This window comes from Eptesicus fuscus, chromosome 1 (assembly GCF_027574615.1).
Source record: "Eptesicus fuscus isolate TK198812 chromosome 1, DD_ASM_mEF_20220401, whole genome shotgun sequence".
Lineage (NCBI taxonomy): Eukaryota > Metazoa > Chordata > Mammalia > Chiroptera > Vespertilionidae > Eptesicus > Eptesicus fuscus.
Window position 1 is genome coordinate 130,078,746 of NC_072473.1, and position 22,520 is coordinate 130,101,265.

At 49.4% G+C, this 22,520-nt stretch overlaps 1 protein-coding gene across 2 annotated transcripts; it reads left to right on the forward strand.

The window, feature by feature from the left end:
* The first annotated feature begins 639 nt into the window (after positions 1-639).
* On the forward strand, positions 640-21,894 carry GRIPAP1 (GRIP1 associated protein 1). Of its 2 annotated transcripts, XM_008158224.3 has the most exons (26): positions 640-697; positions 2,753-2,819; positions 2,959-3,020; positions 3,913-3,939; positions 4,777-4,884; positions 7,548-7,698; positions 8,524-8,708; positions 8,925-8,972; positions 9,610-9,641; positions 9,743-9,790; positions 9,924-10,023; positions 10,559-10,636; positions 10,862-10,954; positions 11,805-11,939; positions 12,711-12,806; positions 13,066-13,278; positions 13,403-13,516; positions 14,786-14,863; positions 14,948-15,043; positions 15,168-15,224; positions 15,330-15,429; positions 17,359-17,489; positions 19,137-19,259; positions 19,387-19,480; positions 20,331-20,485; positions 21,487-21,894. In XM_008158224.3, the coding sequence occupies exons 1-26, from the start codon at positions 656-658 to the stop codon at positions 21,577-21,579; spliced, it is 2,526 nt and encodes an 841-aa protein (XP_008156446.1). In that variant the 5' UTR covers positions 640-655; the 3' UTR covers positions 21,580-21,894. The 2 variants fall into 2 exon arrangements, with proteins under 2 accessions (XP_008156446.1, XP_027990730.1); XM_028134929.2 differs by lacking the exon at positions 10,862-10,954.
* Positions 21,895-22,520: the final 626 nt, after the last annotated feature.

Sequence of the window (22,520 nt, forward strand, 5' to 3'; positions counted from 1 at the left end):
TTCGCCATCCTGTTTTTGTTCTTGTTTTGTTTTGGTTTTTAAATGAAGCTTTTTCGTTTGATTCACTGCTATTCTTTCTTCTCGGGTATTTTAAATTTATTGGTAGTGGGGTCTTTTACTTAACAGGATGTACATCATCATGTTAAGAAAATCAGCATCAAATCTTAAAAAAAAAAAAAGAAAGAAAGAAAAAGAAAAAGGACAAGGGCTTCATAGGAGGCGGGATTCCCCTTTCAAGTCACCCGGGGGTGGGCGGGAACAAGACGGGGCAGAGCTTCCGCTTTCATTTCTCAGGTTATTAAGTCAACCATTCTCATTAAAGGAGAACCGTGGAAGGGTGATTTTTCTGTCGGCAAAAACTTCCTTCCCGACGAGTCCACCCATGACACAGGGAGGCCATAGTGTAACATCAAAATGAATACTCTATGAGAGCTTGAAAGCCAGACCAGATGACCTAGCGTCCGGGAAAACATTAAATTACAATTAATCAGACCTATCAGTTTCATTCTTTTCTCTCCGTCTCCAAAACCCTGAACTTCCGGAATCGATTCCTCCCCCTCAATTCCTGGCCAGTGGTTTGGTCCCACCCTCATTATGACAGTCGAAGGAGCTGCGTCTGCGCAGAAAGCTGTTGGGGGGGGGAGGGGGGAGGAACATGGCGCAAGCTCTGTCCGAGGAGGAGTTTCAACGGATGCAGGTGCTGCTCGCCGGGGAAAAGACCACCGGGCTGGGCTACTGGGGGCGGAGTAGAGAGAGATCAGGCCACAGGCTCTGAGATGGGGTTGGTTGGGATGGACCTTGAGTCTAAGGGGATGGTCCGGAGAAGGGCAACTGAGGCTCTGAGTGGTGAGGCTATGGGATTCCGAGATACTATTGGGCTCTAAGGGGTTGAATTCTGTGAGCCCTCTGGGCAGAGGAAAGAGTCCTGGAGTGTGGGATACCTTATTCAGACTTGGAGGGGATGAGACCTTTGGCCTGTGCGGGGGGGACACCACGGGTAGATGATGATAACGTTAGGGTTCGAGGGAAGGAGATCCTGAGAGGGAGAAACCATTTTGTCTGGAGAGGAAGTGGGCGTTGGGTCATTTACGTCATAATGGGGGGAGCCCTTGAGAGGGCAATAACATAACCCGCTGGGAGGTGGACATTTTTGTGGGAGATACCACTGTGCCAGGGGGTTGGGGAAAGACCCCACATGTTATTGTTCCTGGGAGGGGGAGATCCTGTGTGTGGTGCTGGTAGTGGACCCCAAGAGGGGGCAGGTACCACTGGATGATTAGGGGTAATTAGGCCTGGGGTAAAGAAGTCCCTGAATGAGTAATACCATTAATTCTTGTTAGAGGACCAGAGGAATGATACTTTGGACCACAAGAAGTGGAGATCACTGGGGCTTTGGGGAGTGATACTCTTAACCGGACTGGGTACTCTTAACCACTTGATTATATATTTTTTGGAGGGTAGAGGCTCTGAGATGGGCTGAAAGACCAGAGTGGGCCATGGCTGAGAGAGTTCTTTACTGGGAAAGACCATTTGGTTCTGGGGGGGGGGGGTTCTGAAAGTGGAAAACCCTGAGTAGGGTCCTGTGGGAGGAGAGGAGGAACTCTGAGGACAGGTCTTTGAATGAGGGAAACCAGTTATCCCTGTGTGAGGGACCCTGCGGGTGAAAGGTTGAGGTCATTGGACCATGAAAGGGGAAGACCCCTGTAGCTTGTACAGGGGATTCTGGGTAAGAGCAATGCAACTGGCCCACCCAAAACCTTGTGGAGGAAAATCTCTGAAGGCTGTAGGGCCATCCCATTGGATCATGACTGGGGAGATCTTGAGGGGGGTGGGGACCCTTGGGTGAGGAAGACTGATTTCAGTAGGACATGAGTGAGGGGAAAATCCTTGGGCTCTGATGGATAGGAATTCTAGGTGGGTGCCAAGGCTATGCCAATTGGATTAGACTGTGGGAGACAGATCACTGGGTCAGGGAGAGGACAGAGGCAGGCAAGATTCTGCAGAGGCCAAGCCCTCTGACCTTTAGCACAGAAACAGGTGGGTGGAGGCTGGTGCATGGGAGGGAAAGATCCTGGTGGAGTAAGGGAGACTGGTTCTGGGAAAGACTGGCATCAAGGTCCTACAAGGCTCGTAGGTAGCTGAATGCTGTTTGACATGGTTCATACTTTACTTTCCCTCAATTCTTGAAAGGGGACTGGGCATATTTTGAGAGTCTTTGGGGGTGGGGACCCTGACAAGCCCTTTTTACTCAGTGAAATTGGTCAAGAGACTACCAGGCCCTCTCCCCTTGGGGAAGAAGAAGGAAGGCAAGCCCCTGCCCCCTGCTCTGGCCAAGAGGATAGATACACTCACTCCTGACAGAAAGACAGTCAGAACAATGTTTAGTGTGTGACAAGGTCAGCCAGGAGGAGGAGGAGGCACTTTATCCTATGGGCATGGAGAGCCATGGAACACACATAAGCAAGAGCCTGACTAGGTCAGTGCATAGTGAATTGGAAGAGGAGAGATGGAAGCAGCAGGGAGATGGAGAGGTTCAGCTGGCTGTGATTATAAATAGAACTGGAGAAGGTGGGGTAGGGGCTGAGAGTCTGGAAGCTCTTTTAGGATGCGGATGCACAGGTCTTAAGGAGCAACTAAAGAGGCAGAAGAAGGGCAGCAGGGTCTGTGGGGCTCATGGGATTGGTACCCTCATGGTGAGGTTAGGGGCACATTCCTGACCAAACCATTTCCCTTCTCTGCTTCCCTACTCAAGGCTCAGCTTCTGGAACTCCGAACAAACAACTACCAGCTTTCAGATGAACTACGCAAGAATGGTGTTGGTGAGCCAGAGGGTCTCATTAGAGGGGGGTGGATTTGGGGGACAGAGGCTAAGGGAGAACACCTCAGAGGCCTGGTGGGAAGACCTTTCAACTCCTGGCCACTGACTGTGGCTGAGACACCCTGCTTTACCCACACCAGAACTCACCAGTCTTCGACAGAAGGTCGCCTACCTGGATAAGGAGTTCAACAAAGCTCAGAAGGTAGTTCCCTCCACCACTCACCCTGTAGCCATCTGACTCATTCATCGCTCCAGTGAGCCCCGCCGTGAACCAAATCTAATGTTACATGCTGTCATTAGTCATGCAAAACATTCTCATGGAATCTCTTTAGTTTGCTAATTTCATCTAATCCTGCTTCATTTATTGATTAATTTTAATTTACTCTTAATTCATTTTTAATTTCAATTACTTGTTCTCATTCACAAACACTTAACTAATGAGTCAAATCTAGTGGTAAATCTGCTTTGAATCTTCCTCCTCTTCTCCACTCTCCTGCCTTTTGCTCCTACTTTCCATCCTTGTTCTGGTCCTCTTGGTAAAGTGACACTGAACCTACCTCTCCAGTGCTCTGAAGATGAGATAGCATATGAGCTATTGTGGCCCCTCAAGGCATTCAAGGCCCTCCTTTGTCTCTTCACTGCTCTGTCTCGATGCATACCACATTGGTATACATAATGTGTGCTCCAGAAATACACGTTAGATGAAGGAATACAGAATGTAGAAAGTCTGGCAGCCAGGAAGCTGGGCTTTTCTTTGTCCCCACCTAACAATGCCCTCAGCTGTTCAGCAGTGGAACAGCAGTTTCCCTGGTGCATGGCAGGGATCCACATAGACCTGTTTGGACAATGTAGCAATACAGCCACAATGTCTAAACATGGTGACCCAGCCCATGAAGGGTTAAATACTAAGACCCATGAGCTTAGAGGAAAGAATGTAACCAGGATGCCACTCACTTGCATCATTCTTGTAGGCTACAAATTGTCATGCAAGCTACCATCCCCCAACCCCTGTTGACATTATCCCCCCTTGACACTTATACCTCCCTGTTTACCTTTTCTCTCTCTCCCCCCCCCCCAACCCCCGTCACCTTTAGGCACTGAGCAAGAGCAAGAAAGCTCAGGTAAGGGGACCCATGATGGGTGAATGTGTCTGGGAGACTGTCTTAGCAGGGATATTGTTGTATGCTGGGATCTCCTACTACTGGCCTTTCTCTGTGTGTACACTTGCATCAGTGACTATCCATTTCACTGCCATATGTTACTTTGTCTGTCTGTGTTTACCTGTCTTCATTCACCTTTCACCCTGTGCTTCTCTCTGTGAGTCTTTCCTTCTCCCCTTCTTTTTATCCTTCTCTCTGTCTTCCTTTCCTCTCTCTCCAACTCTTGTTTCTCTCCCCAACCTTCTCTTTGTTTCTCCCCACCTGTACCTATCTCTGCCATTATTTCTCTTTTCTTTCTCTCTCTTTCTGACTCCTTGTTTCTCTCTCTCACATTCCTCTCTCTTCCTCACTCATTTCTTTCCCTGACTCCCTCTGTCCCCTCTCTCTCTGTTCTGTTCTCCTTCTCTTGGTCTGTCTGGTCTTATCTCTCTGTTTCCTTTTTTTTTCCTTTCTCTCCATCCCTCTCTTCTTCCCTATCTATCCCCTTTCCCCATCTCTCTCTACCTCCTCTCTCCCCTATTTCTATCTACCTCTCCCTTTCCTCCCTTTTTGACTCATGTCCCTCTCTCCCTCCCCATCTTCCCTTCGCTCTACCCCTTATACCTGTTTGTCTCCCTGTCTCCTCTTTTATCCCCTCTGGCATCTCTTTCTCCCTGTATCTCCTGATTTCGCCTGTCTCATTCTCTGTACTCTATCTTCTCCCCACCCATGTCATTTTCTCCCTCTCTCTATTCCTTTGCCCTACTTCCCCATCCTTTCTGCCCCTGTTGGAGACCTGGTCCATTTCTGCCACTACAGGAAGTCGAGGGGCTGCTGAGCGAAAATGAAATGCTGCAAGCAAAGCTGCACAGCCAAGAGGAGGACTTCCGCTTGCAGAACAGCACGCTTATGGCTGAGTTCAGCAAGGTGCCTGGGATAGCCGAGGGGGGGTCTGAGGGGTTGGAGCCACCTGGACCGAAGCTGGAAGGCAGCTGAGGACTGTTGAACAGGGGCTTGTCCTGGACCACTGTCCATGGTGCTGAAACAAGTCCTAACTTGCTGTTTGGGGGGCAGTGGTTTGACAGATGGGGCTACTTACTGGGCTGTGATTAGAAGATTCCAAGCCCTGAGGTCAGCTGGTTCCTGACCAAGTCATTCCTTTTCTCTGAGTTTCAATCTCCTTGTGTATGTTTTGGGGCTGATGCTATGGAACTCCAGAATGTTGGTGGGTAAAGTTCTTACGTTTAACATAGGCTGGACAGATGTTCGTGCTAATTCCCTTTTCTCTTGCTGACATGAGCCTGGTGTTCTAGTTTTACATAATTCATCCTGGATTGGATAATTCTGTCTTCTCAGTGATTTTACAGTCCTGGCTATATCGAAACTTACTAGGCAATTGAAGACAATATATTTTATTCCTTGTCTATTCTGTATTCATGCTCAATGATTTCCTAAGTTTTTTTTTTCTAAAATATATTTTATTGATTTTTTACAGAGAGGAAGAGAGAGGGATAGAGAGTTAGAAACATCGATGAGAGAGAAACATCGATCAGCTGCCTCCTGCACACCTCCCACTGGGGATGTGCCTGCAACCAAGGTACATGCCCTTGACCGGAATCGAACATGGGACCCTTGAGTCCGTAGGCCGACGCTCTATCCACTGAGCCAAACCGGTTTCGGCGATTTCCTAAGTTTTTAGTGTGTTTTAAGGAAAAATGTATCATGACAACAAAATGGCATTTCCAAGGCTCCACGTGAGACTGTAGTGCTTAAGACCTTAACATACAAATAAAACACACCAACCTGTAAGGAGGTACAATTCCAGGAGAGGTGATTTAGCAAAGAGTAGTTAAGAGCCAGGAGGCCCAGATTAAACTCTTGGCTCTCCCTTTTACTAACTGCAACCTTGAGCGTGACACTTGATCCGCCTGTTTCTTGGCTCCCAAATGTTTAATATGGAAATGATGATAATGACAGTACCTACCGTGCAGGGCTTTTGTGAGGATAGAATGGGTGAATGTCTGTAAACCACTTAGAACACAGCCTTGCACATTGAGGCAGAGGCAGGTGTTCCTCCATAAATCCAGCTCATGTTCCGCAGCACCTGCCCTGGGCTAGGCCCTGGACCAGGTAGAGAACCTTCTTCACACTTGGAAGTGCTGGAAGTGCTCACAGAGACACCTGTGCTCCAGGCTTGCCTCTCTTCACTTACTTGCCAAGATATTTCAGCTCAGTTGTTCCTTCGACAAATCGTTATTTAGCATCTGCTGTGTGCTCTGTGTTATGGAAATAGTTGTGCGAGGCATAAAATGGTCCCCACTCTTGGGGAGCTTACATTCTGGGGGTAAGATGGGGAGAAAGAGTATAACATAGTAAACAAATAATAGCAGTACTGATAGCTGACAGTTATATAGTGTTTACTGTATACCAGGTCCTGTTTGATGTGCTTTACTAGTATCCCTATTTAACAGATGAGGAAAACTGAGCCCCAGATAGAGGAAACAATGTGTCCTAAGTTCACACAGCTAATAAATGGCAGAGTAGCAATTCACATTCAAGCAGTGTGGTTTCAGAATCTGTGCTTCAGCCCTATATTACCAAAGAAAATGTAATTGTCAATTAAAATTTATGATCCAGAATTTTTCAGAGCTTTAAGAAATTAAAAACATTAGTTAAATTTAGGTGTGATCAGTGCAGATAAGAAAGAAATTAACAGAGTACTGTGCTAGAGAGTATTGGAATTTCTGTGTTAGGGGATACCACTTGAAAGGTGACATTTGATCAGAGCACTGAAAGATACAAGCCAGTCCTAAAGAACTGGATTAAAGGAATAATGTTCTGGGGAGAAAGTATCCCAGGCAATGGGGCGTGCAGGAGGCAGCCAATCAATGATTCTCTCTCATTATTGATGTTTCTAGCTCTCTCTCCCTTTTCCTTCCTCTCCGAAGTCAATAAAAATATACAAAAAGAAAGAAAGTATCCCAGGCAATAAAATAAAAATTCTCTGTGGGTCTCAGTATTCTCATCTGAAAATGGGACAAAGGATCTTGTCAGATCAGCTGTGAGAAATGTATTTTAGTCAGGAGTTAAGGGGCGGGCTTAGTTTTATTTGCATTGTACACCTCTCCAAGACCAAGGGCTGACGATACGGGGCTAGGGGCAGTGCTGGCCCCGGAAATGCCCTAAAAGCTGTCTGTGGTGCCTAGGCTCCCAGACACAGACCCTTCCACAGAAGAGGGATGGCGGTGGGGCTCTCCGTGATGCAGACATCTTGGACCAGCAACTTCCAGAGGAGCCTGAGGTCTTGGATTACGACTGTGAGGTTGGAGTGGGCAAGCAGAAAATTGTCCTCAGTAGTCTCAAACTTCTGTGGCTGCCACTTAACAGATGTGTGAATTTGAAAGTCGTTTAACATCTGTGCCTCAGTGTTCTTATCTGTGAAGTGGGGATAATGAATAATGAGAGCAGTACATCACAGGAGTGTTATGGGAATGAAATGAATTGGAAAGTGCATGGGCCAAGTGCTTTGTATGTTTCAGCCAATATTCTGATTCTCTGCCTTTCCACTCCCTCGCTCTTCCCCTGCTCAGCTCTGCAGCCAGATGGAACAGCTGGAGCTGGAGAACCAGCAGTTGAAGGATGAGGCTTCCAGGGCAGGAGCTGCCCAGGCCGGAAGCGCTGTGGATGGGGAGCTGCTGAGACTGCAAGCGGAAAATACAGCCTTGCAGAAGAATGTGGCAGGTGTGTGGAAGCCCTCCTGGGGATGTGTGGGACCTTGGGGCTTGAGTAGGGTGTTTTCATCCTGGGAAAAGGTGGAAAGGCTTCAGAACCCCAGTGTATGACTTTGGACAAGCCATTTCACCTCTCTGAGCCAAAGCTTCCTCATTTACAAAGTGTGTATAATGATGTCTATCCCCTGGGCGACTGTAGTAGAGATAAGAGGTGGTACATTTCTGATTTTTCTGAGTTTAGTTCAGTGCCTGATGCCTAGCAGATTTTACAGATTAGCAAATTGAGCCTCAGAAAGGAGATGTTTGCTAAACCGAGAAGGGGAATGAAGGAACGTTGGGAAGATCTAAGCCTAGATTGTCAGTGGGGTCTGAGATCAAAGCTGAGAGCAAACTTGATAGAATGTGGGAGGGTTCTGATGTGTGGATTTTTGGAGAGCAGCTGGGGATTGTGGGGTAGTGGGTGGTAGTTTGGTGACCAGGAGGGAGACTGTAGAATGTGACTGGGGATCAGGAGTTCATAGGAAAAAATCAGCTCTAAGTGGGCAGTGGAGGATTGTGGGCATGACCTTGGAGGGCTATGGGCAGGGCTTGGGAAACAAACTTGATCTAATTTGATGGTAGACAGGATTTCAGTAGTTGCGGGCGGGGGGGGGGGCGCTTAAAAGATTTGTGATTTGTGTGGATGGGGCTGAACCTTGGTTTTGTAGGCTTGTGGTCTTTGGGGCAGGGTCTCTGCAGCCTGAGGGGTTAAAGCTCCATTCACCCTCTATTTGACACATAGCAAGGGTCTTCGAAGATCACCTCATGAATCATATATCTCTGTTCTACCCACTAGCTCTGCAGGAGCGCTATGGGAAAGAGGCTGGGAAGTCCACAGCTTCCAGTGAAGGCCAAGGGGACCATCCAGAGGGCCAAGCCCCTGCCATCGTGTCCCCCATGCCACTGGCAGAGGTGGAGCTAAAGTGGGAAATGGAGAAGGAGGAGAAGAAATTGCTCTGGGAGCAACTACAAGGCTTGGAGGTGAGCTTGGGTTTGTTGGGGTTGGGATGCCAGGTGGTGGGCAGATGCCCTAGCTCTGCCCGTGACGCCATAAAGATGGTTGTGACATCACAGTCTCATGGGCTGATAGATTAGGGAGGCAAGAGGGCAGGGGAAGGCACGCAGGAGGGCAGGGGAAGGCACAGGCCTAACCTCCCTTTTGCTTATAGCAACCCCTCCCCTTTTCCTTCCCTATAGAGCTCAAAGCAAGCCGAAACATCCAGGCTACAGGAAGAACTTGCTAAGGTAGGACTGCCAAGCTTTCCCTGGCCTTTGCCTTATCTTCTTTCCCACCTGCCATGCTTCCCCCAGCAAGACAAAAGCTGGCTGAGGACTCTCTCAGAGCCTCAGTTTTGTTGTCTGAAATAGACTCAAGCTCAACTCTCAGAGTTGCTTTCAATATGGAGTGGGCTAATGTGGTCCCACTATGTCCTGTACATGGTGGGCCCCATTCCTTTATTCTGTGTCCTCCCAGCTCTGCTTGGTCATCCATCTATCCATCAATCTATCCATCCATCCATCCATCCATCCATCCATCCATCCAAGAACTTATAGACTGCAGGCTCTTATCTTAGGAAATGGAGACCCAGTGTTGTGTAAGGCAATCATGACCCTGCTTTTCAGGCCTTCCAGCCTAGCCATTCTGTTATGTAGCCATTGGTCAATATGTTGGGGATGTAAATGCTGGGAGATCATATTGTTGCTGCTGACCAGCTGGGCAGCCAAATGACTGAACCCTTCTGGGACTCAGTTTCCATGAGATAACCTAGGTAAATTCAGCTTCCAAAAAGAACTTAGAAGTATCTGTGAATGTTAAGTGTATTTTTGTCTTTACTAATATTATGGTTGTTGTCATTTGTTTATACCCCCTTCTCCACCCTAGCTCTCAGAGAAACTGAAAAAGAAGCAAGAAAGGTAAATTTCTTTTTTTCCAGAAGCGGGGGAAGGGATTTGGTGGGACTAGGGAGGACTGACTTATGGCCCTGACTCATTTATGTCTGTCTGTATGTGTCTAGTTTTTGCCGTCTGCAGACAGAAAAGGAGACACTATTCAATGATAGCCGGTAACTACCAGGGTTGGAGGGATTGGTGGACAGCAGGGACAGTGCCCATCAGAATGAACTGAGGACCACAGGGGCAGAGCTGGGAGATTGGGCCTTAGATCATGGTCAGTGTGCCCCTTCCCATCACCCTTAGGAACAAGATTGAGGAATTACAACAGCGGAAGGAAGCCGATCTCAAAGCTCAGTTGGCTAGAACTCAGAAGCTGCAGCAGGAGCTCGAGGCTGCCAACCAGGTGAGGGGCTGGGTTCTGAGGTCACTAGGATAAGGGACCAGGGCTGGGAGGTCTAGGGAGCTCTGGGTCTAGGGATCTTTGGGTCTAGGGAGACTAGTTGGGAAGTCTTAAGATTTCTTGTGTTGGAAATATAGGGACTGGATGGGTCCTGGGCCTCCCAAGAGCTAGGAAATATAGGTGAAACTCTAGTCTCTGAGGGCTGAGTGTGTCTGAGAATCCGGGGGCCTCCAAACTGGAATCTGGGTAAGTGTGAGCAACCTTTCACAGATGGGGCCTTTCACAGAGTGAGTTTGAAATCACCAAGACCCTAGATGTTTTCTGAGGTGCTTGGAACTGGGATATAGGGGTATCTGAGGCCTCTGGGGATAATGACCTAGAGTCTGGGTGAACCTGAGATCTCTGGTGGCTGGGTATTTTAGGACGCCTAAGTGCTGGGAACATGCTTTCAGGTGGTCAAAAAGAGAGTCTGTGTAGTTCTGTGTACCCCAGAGGAGGCTGAGATCTACAATGGCCTCCCCTGATCTGGTCCCTACAGAGCTTGGCAGAGCTAAGAGATCAGCGACAGGGGGAACGCCTGGAACATGCAGCAGCTCTGCGAGCTCTACAAGATCAGGTACATCATACTGGTGGGCTCAGCGAGATGGGGGCAAGGGCGGCACGGTACCAGTGGGTATTGTACAGGCAGGCAAGGCCCCAGGGCTTCTGCTTTTTCTGGTTGTGGTTCTTCTGTGTGTGTGTGTGTGTGTGTGTGTGTGTGTGTGTGTGTGTGTGTCCGTGTCTTTTCTTGCCTGTCCTCCTATTCTGGACCCGCTCTCACCTGTTGTGGGCGTGGGACCAGGTGTCCATCAAGAGTGCGGATGCAAAGGAACAAGTAAAAAGACTTTTGGCTGAGAAAAGGGCCTTGAGGATTAACCTGGCTGCCCTGGAGCAGGTACAGGACAGTTGAGAGCCCTTGCTGATCCTTTCCCAGTTCCCCATCTCCCTCTGCTTCTGATTCATGTTGCGGCAGTGTAGTCCTGACCTCATGCAGTTCTCCCACCTCTGTTTCTGTTTCATTCTCAGCTTCTTTCTGTTGGCTTCCCACCCTCTTCTCTCTCACCATCTACCCCTACTTCTCTTGCATTCTAGTTTCTCTCCAGCGCAGTACAAGACATGGACTAGTCTCAAGTGTACACTCTGAATCATGTCTATCTGCCTATCTATTATCTATCTATCTATCTATCTATCTATCTATCTATTATCTATCTATCTATCTATCTATCTATCTATCTATCTATCATTTATCTATCTCCATATAGCCACCACCCAGATCAAGACACAGAACATTTCTGTTTTTTCTTTTTCATTTTTTGGACACAGCATTTCTGCACACCAGAGATCCCTTCTGCCCTTCCCTATCTATACTTCCTCCAAAGTAACCACTCCTCTGACCCCTAGCAACATAGATTAGTTTTGTTTGTCCTTTAACTTTATGTAAATGGAATTATACACCCACTTTTTGTGTCTGGCCTCCATCTTGCAGCATTATATCTGTGAGATTTATCCCTATGTAGCGCTGGTTTGTTCCTTTATCTCTGTGTACTATCCCATCGTCTGAATATACCACGTTTATCCATTCCCCTGTTGATCTTCCTCCCACTGTTTTTCTCTTGGAAATTCTTCCTCTCCTGGCTCTCTTTCCTCTTCCCTCCCTGTCTCCCTGGAACTGGGAGGCTCACACTCTGTGACTGGCCCCCAAAAGCACGTTTTACTCTACTTCCCATCACCACTACTTTCTCTAGATCCAAACAGCAAAGACCCAAGAGCTGAATATGCTCCGGGAACAGACTTCTCAGCTGACAGCTGAGTTGCAGCTTCGGCAGACTGAGTATGAGCACCTCATGGGACAGAAAGATGACCTCAACTCCCAGCTTCAGGTGACACCTCTGGCCGTGACCTGCCTTCTCCTAGTTCCCTTTTGCCTTGCTGGCTCAGCGGAGTTTGCAGTGAGATGCAGTGGGAAGACTGTGCAGTCAGGAGGACCTGGTTTCCAGTGTGGCTCTCTTAACATATTAGCACATGTGTGTTCCAGACCAAGTTGTTTCCCTTCTCTGAGACTAAACATCTTCAGTTAGGAAAGCCATTCTGATTCCATAATAGACAGTAGAACAATAGTGGTTTCTACCGAATAAGATAGAAGTTTAGTTCTCTCTCATGTAAGAGTCTAGGTAGGTTGCTCAGGGATGGGACAATGGCTTCTGATCCATCACTAATGACCCAGGTTCTGTCTACATTGATGTTCTGCCACCTTTGACACAAGACTATCTCGGCATCCAAGATGCTTGCTCAAGCTCCCCTGCCATCATGTTTGTATTTCATCTGAAAGGAAGGAGGAAAGGGAGAAGGGCCCAGCATGCCCCTTCCCTTTACAAACTATATTATACTCACCATTGTTGACTCTGTGACTGCACCTCATTGTGAGGGAGGCAGGGAAATATCAGCTAGATCACCATGTGCCCAACCAGAAAGTCTACTGTTAGGGACGTAAGGGCGAATGAACACTGAAAAGCAGCTAGCAGTCTGTCCTGTTTCTCATGCAGAAATGCAGAGGACAGTGCTCACTTTACAGGGTTTAGGAAGATGTTCTACTGGAAGTGTCTACCTCTTGGGGGCTCTTTATCAAACTCACCCCCTTTGCCCCACATTAGGAGTCATTACGGGCCAATAGTCGGCTGCTGGAACAACTTCAAGAAATGAGTCAGGAGAAGGAACAATTGACCCAGGAGCTACAGGACGCTCGGAAGGTGGGCACCTCGGGGAAAACTGCAAGAGGCGGGATTAGCCTGGTTCATGGGGAAGGGGCAGGTGATGTGGCCCAACTCATGGGGAAAGGAAGGGATGGAAAGTGACCAGTTCCACGAGGATGGGTGAGTAACAGCCAGTTCTGTGGGGCTGGGGGAGAGGTGGAGTTTGGCTTGTTCCTTGAGCCTGAGGAGCGGTTAGTGGGCCTTCTTGGGGAGGGTGTTGACTGACATCCTCCTGCTCCACCTTCCTGGTCCCCAGAGTGCTGAGAAGCGGAAGGCCATGCTGGATGAGCTAGCAATGGAGACGCTGCAGGAGAAGTCCCAGCACAAGGAAGAGCTAGGAGCTGTCCGACTTCGGCATGAGAAGGAGGTGCTGGGGGTGCGTGCCCGCTATGAGCGTGAGCTCCGTGAGCTGCATGAGGACAAGAAGCGGCAGGAGGAGGAGCTCCGTGCCCAGATCCGCGAGGAGAAGGTGAGTAGGTAGATGATGATGCGCGTCCACCTTTCAAACAGGAGGAGCACAGCACTGCTGATGGGCCAGGGGATGGTGCCCACTCCTCCACCTGCCTGGCCCATGACAGTCTGTCCTCTCCCAGGCCCGCACACGGGAACTGGAGAGTCTCCAGCAGACAGTGGAAGAGCTTCAAGCTCAGGTACACTCTATGGATGGAGCCAAGGGCTGGTTTGAACGGCGCCTGAAGGAGGCTGAGGTGAGTTGGGGTCTGGTGAGTGAGGCACAGGGCCTGGTCAGGGGACATGAGAAACCAGGGGACAAGGAGTGGTCAGGCCTTGGAACTTTCTGAGATGCCCTGGCTCACTAGCACAGCCTAGTGGAGAGCATCAGGCAATGGCCATCAATAAGGCAGAATGTCACCCTAGCTGGTTTGGCTCAGTGGATAGAGTGTCAGCCTGAAGACTGAAGGGTCCCAGGTCTGATTCTGGTCAGGGCACATGCCTGGGTTGCGGGCACATCCCCAGTAGGGAGCGTGCAGGAGGCAGCTGATCAGTGATTATCTCTCATCATTGATGTTTCTTTCTATCTCTCCCTCTCCTTTCCTTTCTGAAATCAATACAAATATATACTAAAAAAAAAAAAAGAATAGAAATATATTTTTTAAAATATAGGGCAGAATGTCAAATCTGCACATTTGAAAAGGCGCCTCTTTCTTCTGAAATCATACTTCTGTCAGGAAATTATTGTAATATACTCATTTTGTTCAAACAAAAACTTTTACTGCCATTTTCTGGCAAACTCATCACAATACATGAGCAACAGTGTCACAGAGCCGGGAGGAGCAAAAATGCTGGAGCCAGTCATTGGCCTGGGATTGAGTCCGGGCCGGGCCACTTTCTAGATGTGTGACCTTGGCCAAGTTTTCTGACTTCTTTGTGGCCGGTATTCATCATCAGTAAAAAAAAAAAAAAAGGATAACAATAACACCTACTAAGTATTCTGGGGGGGGTATATATAATGAGTTAACATATGTAAAATCCTTCTAACATTCCTGGCTTGCAGTAATGCTGTGTTGGGGTGTGTGTGTGTGTGTGTGTGTGTGTGTGTGTGTTTGTTTTTATTTCAGAGAGAGGAAGGGAGAAGGAGAAAGAGATAGAAACATCAGTGATGAGAATCATAGCTTGGCTGGCTCCTGCACGCCCCCTAGTGGGGATCTAGCCCATAAACTCGGGCATGTGCACTGACTGGGAATCGAAATGTGACTTCCTGGTTCATGGGTCCATGCTCAACCACTGAACCACACCAGCCAGGCTTATTAAATAAAATGTAAATGCAAATGTCAGTCTTGGATGTGAACAGTACAGCTCTAGACATGACACTTCTATGTACTGCCTAAAGGCACTCAGTGTTCCCTGCAGGAGTGTCTTTTCTGTGTACGTGGGGCTCCCTGCTGTAGTCCCTCACCGGTGTCACCGGGTGTGATGGTCTCTGGAGTTCACAGCCAGCCCTGGGACTTGTCTTGTAGGAATCCCTGCAGCAGCAACAGCAGGAACAAGAGGACGCCCTGAAGCAGTGTCAGGAGGAGCACGCTAAGGAGCTGAAGGTGCCTATGGCATTCCTCTCCGGGGAGGGAGAGGCTCTGGGACTGTCGCCCAGGTTGAGGCCTGAGCTGCTCTCTGCTTTACAGAGCAAGGAAGAGGAACTCCAGGGTGTTCTGGATCAGCTCCAGCAGGCCCAGGAGGAGCGTGACTCCCACCTGAAGACCATCAGCAACCTGAAGCAGGTGGCTGTTTCCTCCGTGGTCCCCAGATGCACCCCAGGCCTCAGCTTGCAGTAACGGGGCAGGGAGGGAGCACAGCGCATGCAGCCATCCCGGCATCACTAGCCATACTTTGTCTATCACGCAGGAGGTGAAGGACACAGTGGATGGGCAGCGCATCCTGGAGAAGAAAGGCAGTGCCGCGGTATGATGGGGAGGTGTCCCAGCACAGCCCCTCCTGCTGTGCACCCCCCCACCTGTGGCCCTGCTGGGCCTCAACCCCCCATCTTCCCCCCTGTCCCCCCCAAAGCTCAAGGACCTCAAACGGCAGCTGCACCTGGAGAGGAAACGGGCGGACAAGCTGCAGGAGCGGCTGCAGGACATCCTTACCAACAGCAAGAACCGTTCCGGTGAGGGGAGGTGCACCCGGGAGGCTGAGGCCAGGGAGGCAGGGCTTGGGCCTGAAGGCCGAGCTGCTTCTCATTCCTCACTCTTGAACTTGGTCTGTTTTCCCTCTGCTCTGCGCCTGCCTCTCTGTGTTGATCTTTCTCTGCATGATCTCTTTCTGTAGTCTCCATCTCTCTCTTTGCTGTATCTCGTCTCTGTTTCTGTCTCTCTGCCTCCTCGCGTCATCTCTCTATCTGCCTCTCTCTCTCTGCTTTCTTTTTCTAGTTCTCTCCTTTTCTCCTCCCGCCTTGTTCTTTTTTGTCTCCCTTTATCTCTTTGTCTCTCTCTGTCTTCTTTCTCTCTTTTTGTCTATATCTCTCTCAGTCACCCCACTCCCCCCACATGTGCACTCCCGCACCTCACCCAGTGTCTCTAAATCACTTATATGCATCCTCTCATCTATAAATATGGACTGCCCGGCCGGCGTGGTTCAGTGGTTGAGCAATGACCTATGAACCAAGAGGTGGTTCTATTCCCAGTCAGAGCACACGCCCGGGTTGCGGGCTCAATCCCCGGGTGGGGGGGGTGGGGGGCGTGCCAGAGACAGCCAATATATGATTCTCTGTCATCATTGATGTTTCTATCTCTCTCTCTCCCTCTCTTTTCCTCTCTGAAATCAATAAAAATGTATGTATAAATATGGACTGAGCCTCCAAGCCCATGATCAGGGTCCCCGATGGAAAAGCTGCAAGTCTTGATCCTCCAGGAACTCCAAACTGAGCTAAGGGGACAGGGGGACAGACTCACAATCAGGCAGCAACACTGTGGTGTGATCATTATGCAGCTGAAGTCCATGTTATTTCTGCCACTTAAGCCAGAAGGTGCATCAACAAAAAATAATTTGAGTTGCTTTGGACTTTTTTTTTTAAGGCCTATAAATATGTTTAAATAAGTAAGATGCATTCATAGCTCTGGTGCAGCTCCCATATCAGAGGCTCGGAGAAAACTGGCTCCCTGTCCCCTCACAGCCATCCTGCTCTTGCTGGGGATCCTGGGGGTATGGCATCAGCCCCCCCATCCTGATACCTTGCAGCAGCTGCAGGCTGGAGGCCTAAGCACAGTGGCCCTGTTTTCAGTGACGTAGCAAAAATGAGTGTATCTCACACTAAATCAATGTCTCTCCGAGACACACTGTCTCCGGAAGTAACCTCTTTTTATAGAAGAGGAGTTTGCTTTCTGTTTTGTTACAGATTAATGTATGAATCAACAAACATTCCGAGCGTGTGCTATGCATTCTCCTGGTTTGTTAGATGGAATTCAGACTTAGATGCCTGGCTACGGGAATTCTCTCCATCTTTTCCTCTGTTTCTGCTCTGATTCGTGTTCTTATCCAGGGTCTCTGCCTCTCTCATCTTCTCCAGCTTGCGGTCTCTGAGGTTTTCTCTCTGCATGTGGGTGTTCCCCTGTGCCCTCTCCAGCTGTCTGCACCCTGAGTCTGAGTGCGCATGCCACTTTTATGCCTGTGCCACATCACTATCTTCCTCCCCATTTTTTAAAAAATATACATTTTTTTTTTATTTCAGAGAGAGGGAGAGAGAGAGACAGAAACATCAATGATGAGAGAGAACCATGGATCGGCTGCCTCCTGCACGCCCCACACTGGGGATCGAGCCCACAACCCAGGCCTGTGCCCTGACCGGAAATCGAACTCGGACCTCCTGGTTGACGCTCAGGGCTTTCTCCCCATTTCTTCACCTCTGTTTCTGGTGTGTGTGGCTTTGCCAAGAGAGGCAACTCCCTTTTCTGATTCCGCCTCTCCTTATCCTTCTGTCTGCCTGAGTGTCTTTTTGCCTTTTTCCATCTCGTCAAATCGATTTCTGCCTCTTCCTGCCAGTCGCTGCCCTGGGGACCTGGGGGATTGGAGCTCAGGTTTCTCTTCCTTCTCTGCCCAGGCCTCGAGGAGCTAGTTCTCTCAGAAATGAACTCACCAAGCCGAACCCAGACTGGGGACAGCAGTAGCGTCTCCTCCTTCAGTTACCGGGAGATCTTGCGTGAGAAGGAGAGCGCGACCATTCCAGCCCGGGTAAGGGGCAAGGAAGAGCCTACAGCTCCAGCTGCTCCTCCTCAAATTCTGGGGTCCTCTCCCTCCCCCCCCCCCACTGCAACCACCTCTTACTCTGGGCCCAGCACATACGTTTCCTTGTCAACCTTTCCCCAAGCTCACCAAGTTTATTCAGATTGCTAAGTAGGGGACAAGCAGATTATTCTCTTTAAGGCCCTGCTCCATCTTCTGTGAGTTCATGTTGCCTTTCCTGGTGCCATTAACATAAGCGGTTCATAGTAGGTGCATCATCCATGTAGCAAGTCCCTTTTTCCTATTCATAATTATCACTTGTTACTGTTGTCTATTATGTCAGCTTCCTTGCCAGCTACTTTTATTTGGAAATATTTTTTATTATTATTCCATATGTGTGCATAATAGAAAAGAATTTAAAACGCACAAGCAATTTTTTTATCTTTATTAAATATATTTTTAGCCCTAACCGGTTTGGCTCAGTGGATAGATCATCGGCCTGCGGACTGAAGGGTCCCAGGTTGGATTCCGGTCAAGGGCATGTACCTTGGTTGCGGGCACATCCCCAGTGGGGGGTGTGCAAGAGGCAGCTGATCGATGTTTCTCTCTCATCGATGTTTCTAACTCTCTATCCCTCTCCCTTCCTCTCTGTAAAAAATTAATAAAATATATTAAAATGTATATATATATTTTTTTATTGATTTCAGAGAGGAAGGAAAAAGGAGAGAAACATCAATGATGAGAGAGAAGCATTGATTGACTGCCTCCTGCATGCCCCCTAGTGGGGAATCAGCCTGCAACCCAGACATGTGCCCTGATGGGGATTCCAACCGTGACCTCCTAGTTCATAGGTCGATGCTCAACCACTGAGCCACATCAGCTAGGCACAAGCAATATTTTTATTTATTTATTTTTCACAAGCAATATTTAAAAAAATAAATCCAAAGCAATTACATCTTCAACCCAGAGACCACCACTATAAATCCTTAGTTCATACCCTTCCGGGCCTCTTTCTCTTTTTTTAAAGCCTAAATGAGATTATAAGTAACCTGTTTTTGTTCAGCTGGTCTCTAACCCTCCCAATTCGGTAAATGTTTCATCTCATCGAATATTTTGCCCTTAATCAGATTTCTCTAGTTGGCTCCAAAGCGTCCTTTATTGCTGGTTTTCTGTAAACCAGCGTTTTGTTTCAGAGCACATGTTGCATCTGGTTGCTTTCTGTGCCTTAAGTCTCTTGAATTTAGTCTGGTCCCTTTTTGTGACGCCAACCTGTAGAAGAGAGACCAGCCCAGGTGATCTGCAGAAAGTGTTGCGCCTTTTGCATTTTCCTGCTGGCTTTCTGGTGACAGCATTCTACCGGTTCCTCTCTCCCCTGGGTGTCCTGTCCGCTGGAATTTAGGTGACAGGTGCTACAGGTTCTGCCTTCACGCTCTCCATAAGGCTATGATGTGGCGGTTCCATCTCCCCTTCAGGCCAGAGGGGCAGCCAGAATCTCTGAGGGTGCCGAGGCTTGCCTACAGCCCTGGGTGCAGGAAACCCCCACCTCCACACACACATACCCCCCTGACCCTGGGCTTGGTTCTCATGCTCAGCCCTGAGTCTGTCTGGGGCGCGGTACTAAGCCCAGGCTGTCCTCTCCTCTCCTCTTCCTTGCAGTCCTTATCCAGCAGCCCTCAGGCCCAGCCCCCCAGACCAGCGGAGCTGTCAGATGAGGAAGTGGCTGAGCTCTTTCAGCGCCTGGCAGAAACACAGCAGGAGAAATGGATGCTAGAGGAGAAGGTACTGCCTGCCTGCTTGTTCCCACATGGCCAGCAGGCCGGGGCAGGGTGGTTGATGTTTGGCCGGCCCCTCCTCATGTGGGAACATGCGCAGTCCAGGGTCTGAGGTGGGTGGGGTCCCCCCACAGGTGAAGCACCTGGAGGTGAGCAGCGCCTCTATGGCAGAGGACCTCTGCAGGAAGAGCGCCATCATTGAGACCTACGTCATGGACAGCCGGATCGGTCAGTGCCCCCTCCCCAGCCCTCCCCACTCATCCAGCCTTTCACCTGCTCCCTCCTTCCCCACGATCCAGTGCCCAGGCTTCTGTTCTCTCCTCTTGGAACCAAGCAAAGTCCTGACAAGACCACAGCCGGCGGAGGGGAGAGCAGGGCAGGCCCGTACCTGTGTGTTTTTCTTTCTGTTCGCTTAATCTTGGCTCCTCCCTCTCCTCTGGGTCTCTGTCATCTCTCCACTCTCCTTTCTCTAGTGTGTCTCTGCCTTTTTCTCCTTTCTTTTCCGTGTGTCTCTTGCTCTTCTCTCTCTCTCCCTTCTCTCTTCTTTGTGCCCCATTTCCCCTTCATCTTGTCACACCGTTCCTGTCTGTATTGTCCCATCTCCAGAAATTTCCTTTCTCTGTATGTGGATCACTTTGGGGTCCTGATCTCTTCCTCACCTTTCTCCTTCTTCTCTCCTCTTCCTCCCCTCTCTCCTCTTCTCTTTCTCCCCCCTCTTGTTTCTTTTGCCCCTTTCTTTCAAACCTTCTTCTCTCCCGTGGTTTTTCTTTTTTCTTATGAATTGGAATAATACCGACTGACATGTGCCGAGAGCGAACTGTGCTCTGTGCTTTACATGGAGTCATATACATTTTCCCAGCTCCATGACTTAGTTGTTATCCCCATTTCCCAGGGCTGTGCAGTTAGTGACAGCCAGGGTTCACGTGGCTAAGCCTCTGCCCCCTACACGGTATGGCTTTTCCCCTCTCCCCCCCCCCCCCCCCCCCCCCCCCGCCGCTCTCTGTTTCCCTCTTTTCTGCTCTGGCCATTTCTCCTCTGGCTCTGCTGAGGGGGCGGCTCTCAGCCTGGGCCCTTGCAGATGTGTCCGTGGCAGCAGGCCACACAGACCGCAGCGGCCTGGGCAGTGTCCTGAGAGACCTAGTGAAGCCAGGCGACGAGAACCTTCGTGAGATGAATAAGAAGCTACAGAACATGTTGGAGGAGCAGCTCACCAAGAATATGCATCTGCATAAGGCGAGTGGCCTACAGCCTGCCCATCTGTCCATGCAGCCACCCAACTCCCTAGGGCAGTGGTCGGCAAACTCATTAGTCCACAGAGCCAAATATCAACGGTACAACGATTGAAATTTCTTTGGAGAGCCAAATTTTTTAAACTTAAACTTCTTCTAACGCCACTTCTTCAACATAGACTCACCCAGGCCGTGGTATTTTGTGGAAGAGCCACCCTCAAGGGGCCAAAGAGCCGCATGTGGCTCTCGAGCCGCAGTTTGCCGACCACGGCCCTAGGTCATCTGCCAGTCCCCCCCCCCCCCGCCCGCCCATCCACCAACCATTCCTTCATCCTCATCTTCCCATCGTCCAGTCAACTTGTTATTGTCAGTTTATTTGTTCACTCTTCCCTCTGACCTTGCATCCATTCACTCATCCATTCGTACACACAGTCAACTAACTCTCCCAGCGATCCCCCTGCTCTTTGTTCATCTGCTTCCAATTCATCTAATCATCAGCCCCATGTCTTTGCACCCATTTCCTGACTTACTGCTCTCTTTCTTGCCTGCTCATCAATCACCCCTTATCTTGGCTTTTACCCACACACCCAGCAACCTGCCTGCCTACCTGTTGTCCTCCATCTGTCCTTTGAATAGTTCATTTGTCCTATTGGATGGCCATGGATCCCCCATGTGTCTACCTACATGTCCACGTGCCCATCCTACCACCCAAATACTTACTCCATCTCTGGGGAAGTCAAAAGGAATGCAGACCTGGCACCTGCTTCTGAGAAGCAAGCTCATCATTTACTAGAAAGAAGGTGGCCAGGGTGGGGGTCCTGTTCTCCAGTACACCATGCACAGCAGGCGATCCATTCCCATATCCAGACCCCAGCTCCAGGGGCTTCCACACCCTCACACATCCACCTTTTCTGTCCCAGGCATTGCTTAATGAGGTAAGAAGGATGACACCCCAGGCTTCCCCTGCCACCTTCTCTGGCCCCTGATGGCTTGTTTGTTTCTTAGGACATGGAAGTTCTGTCGCAGGAAATTGTGCGGCTCAGCAAGGAGTGCGTGGGGTCCCCTGAGCCAGACCTACCACCAGGAGAATCCAGCTAAAGACCTGCGGGCTGCCTCCCCTCCCTCCCCTCCCCATCCCCTGAACACTATTCCTTTGGGCTGAAGTGGGGAAATGGGGGCTGGCACCAAAATCAAATAGGTTGGGACACTGGACATTAAAGGGGTTGGAGGCCTTATGGCTGGTTGTTAGTGACCCTGTCTTAGGACAGTGGTCCCTGGGGAGTGAGGATCCTGAGGGGAGGGGCAGGGATTTCTCATCCTCCTTGGGCCTGGTTCCCAGGGGCATTTGCCTTCATCTCTGCATGAGTTCTCCCTCCCAGAGACCAACTGTTTTTTATTTTATTTTATTTTTAATTTATGTCTGGAAGCCTGGCTACTCTGCATTTGGGATTGGGGATGTTGGGTGGGGTGTGGTCCATGTCAACATTCTAGCAACATATATGTATGTGTGGGGTGTGTGTGTGTGTGTGTGTGTGTGTGTGTGTGTGTGTAAAGGTTGTGCAGCCAAAATACCATCTGGCCAGACGGGCCCATCCACTGACTGTCTGCTCTCATTCTTTCCAACCAGTAGGAGGGATATACTGGGTGGGGGTGGGGGGGTCACACCACCAGAATGGGGGGGGGGAAGTCTCTGGCCACAACTTTACTCTCCTTCCCCCACCCTCACCCAGCCTGTCTCCAGTTACTGTGGACTAGCCCCTCAAACTGAGTGGAACAGAAATATCTGCAGATGTATATGTGAATAGATGTGTATGGCATGTAGGTCTGGATGAGTAGACAGATGGGAGGATGGATAAGTAGATGAACTGATGGATAAATTAGAAGGTTGCATGGATTGATGATGGATAGACTGGGAAGTAAATGGACAGATGGATAAATAGGTGATTGGGTGAATAAATGGATAAATGGATTGGTAGGTGAATAGGTAGAAGATGGGCATGTGGGGATGTAAGTGGACAGATGGATGGCTAGGGGAATAA

Excerpts from the sequence above, each read along its gene's own strand:
- GRIPAP1 (XM_008158224.3), top strand. The coding sequence starts at position 656 with ATGGCGCAAGCTCTGTCCGAGGAGGAGTTTCAACGGATGCAG. Across the intron at positions 3,940-4,776 it reads GCAAGAGCAAGAAAGCTCAG|GAAGTCGAGGGGCTGCTGAG; the intron begins GTAAGGGGACCC and ends CTGCCACTACAG. Across the intron at positions 8,973-9,609 it reads TACAGGAAGAACTTGCTAAG|CTCTCAGAGAAACTGAAAAA; the intron begins GTAGGACTGCCA and ends TCTCCACCCTAG.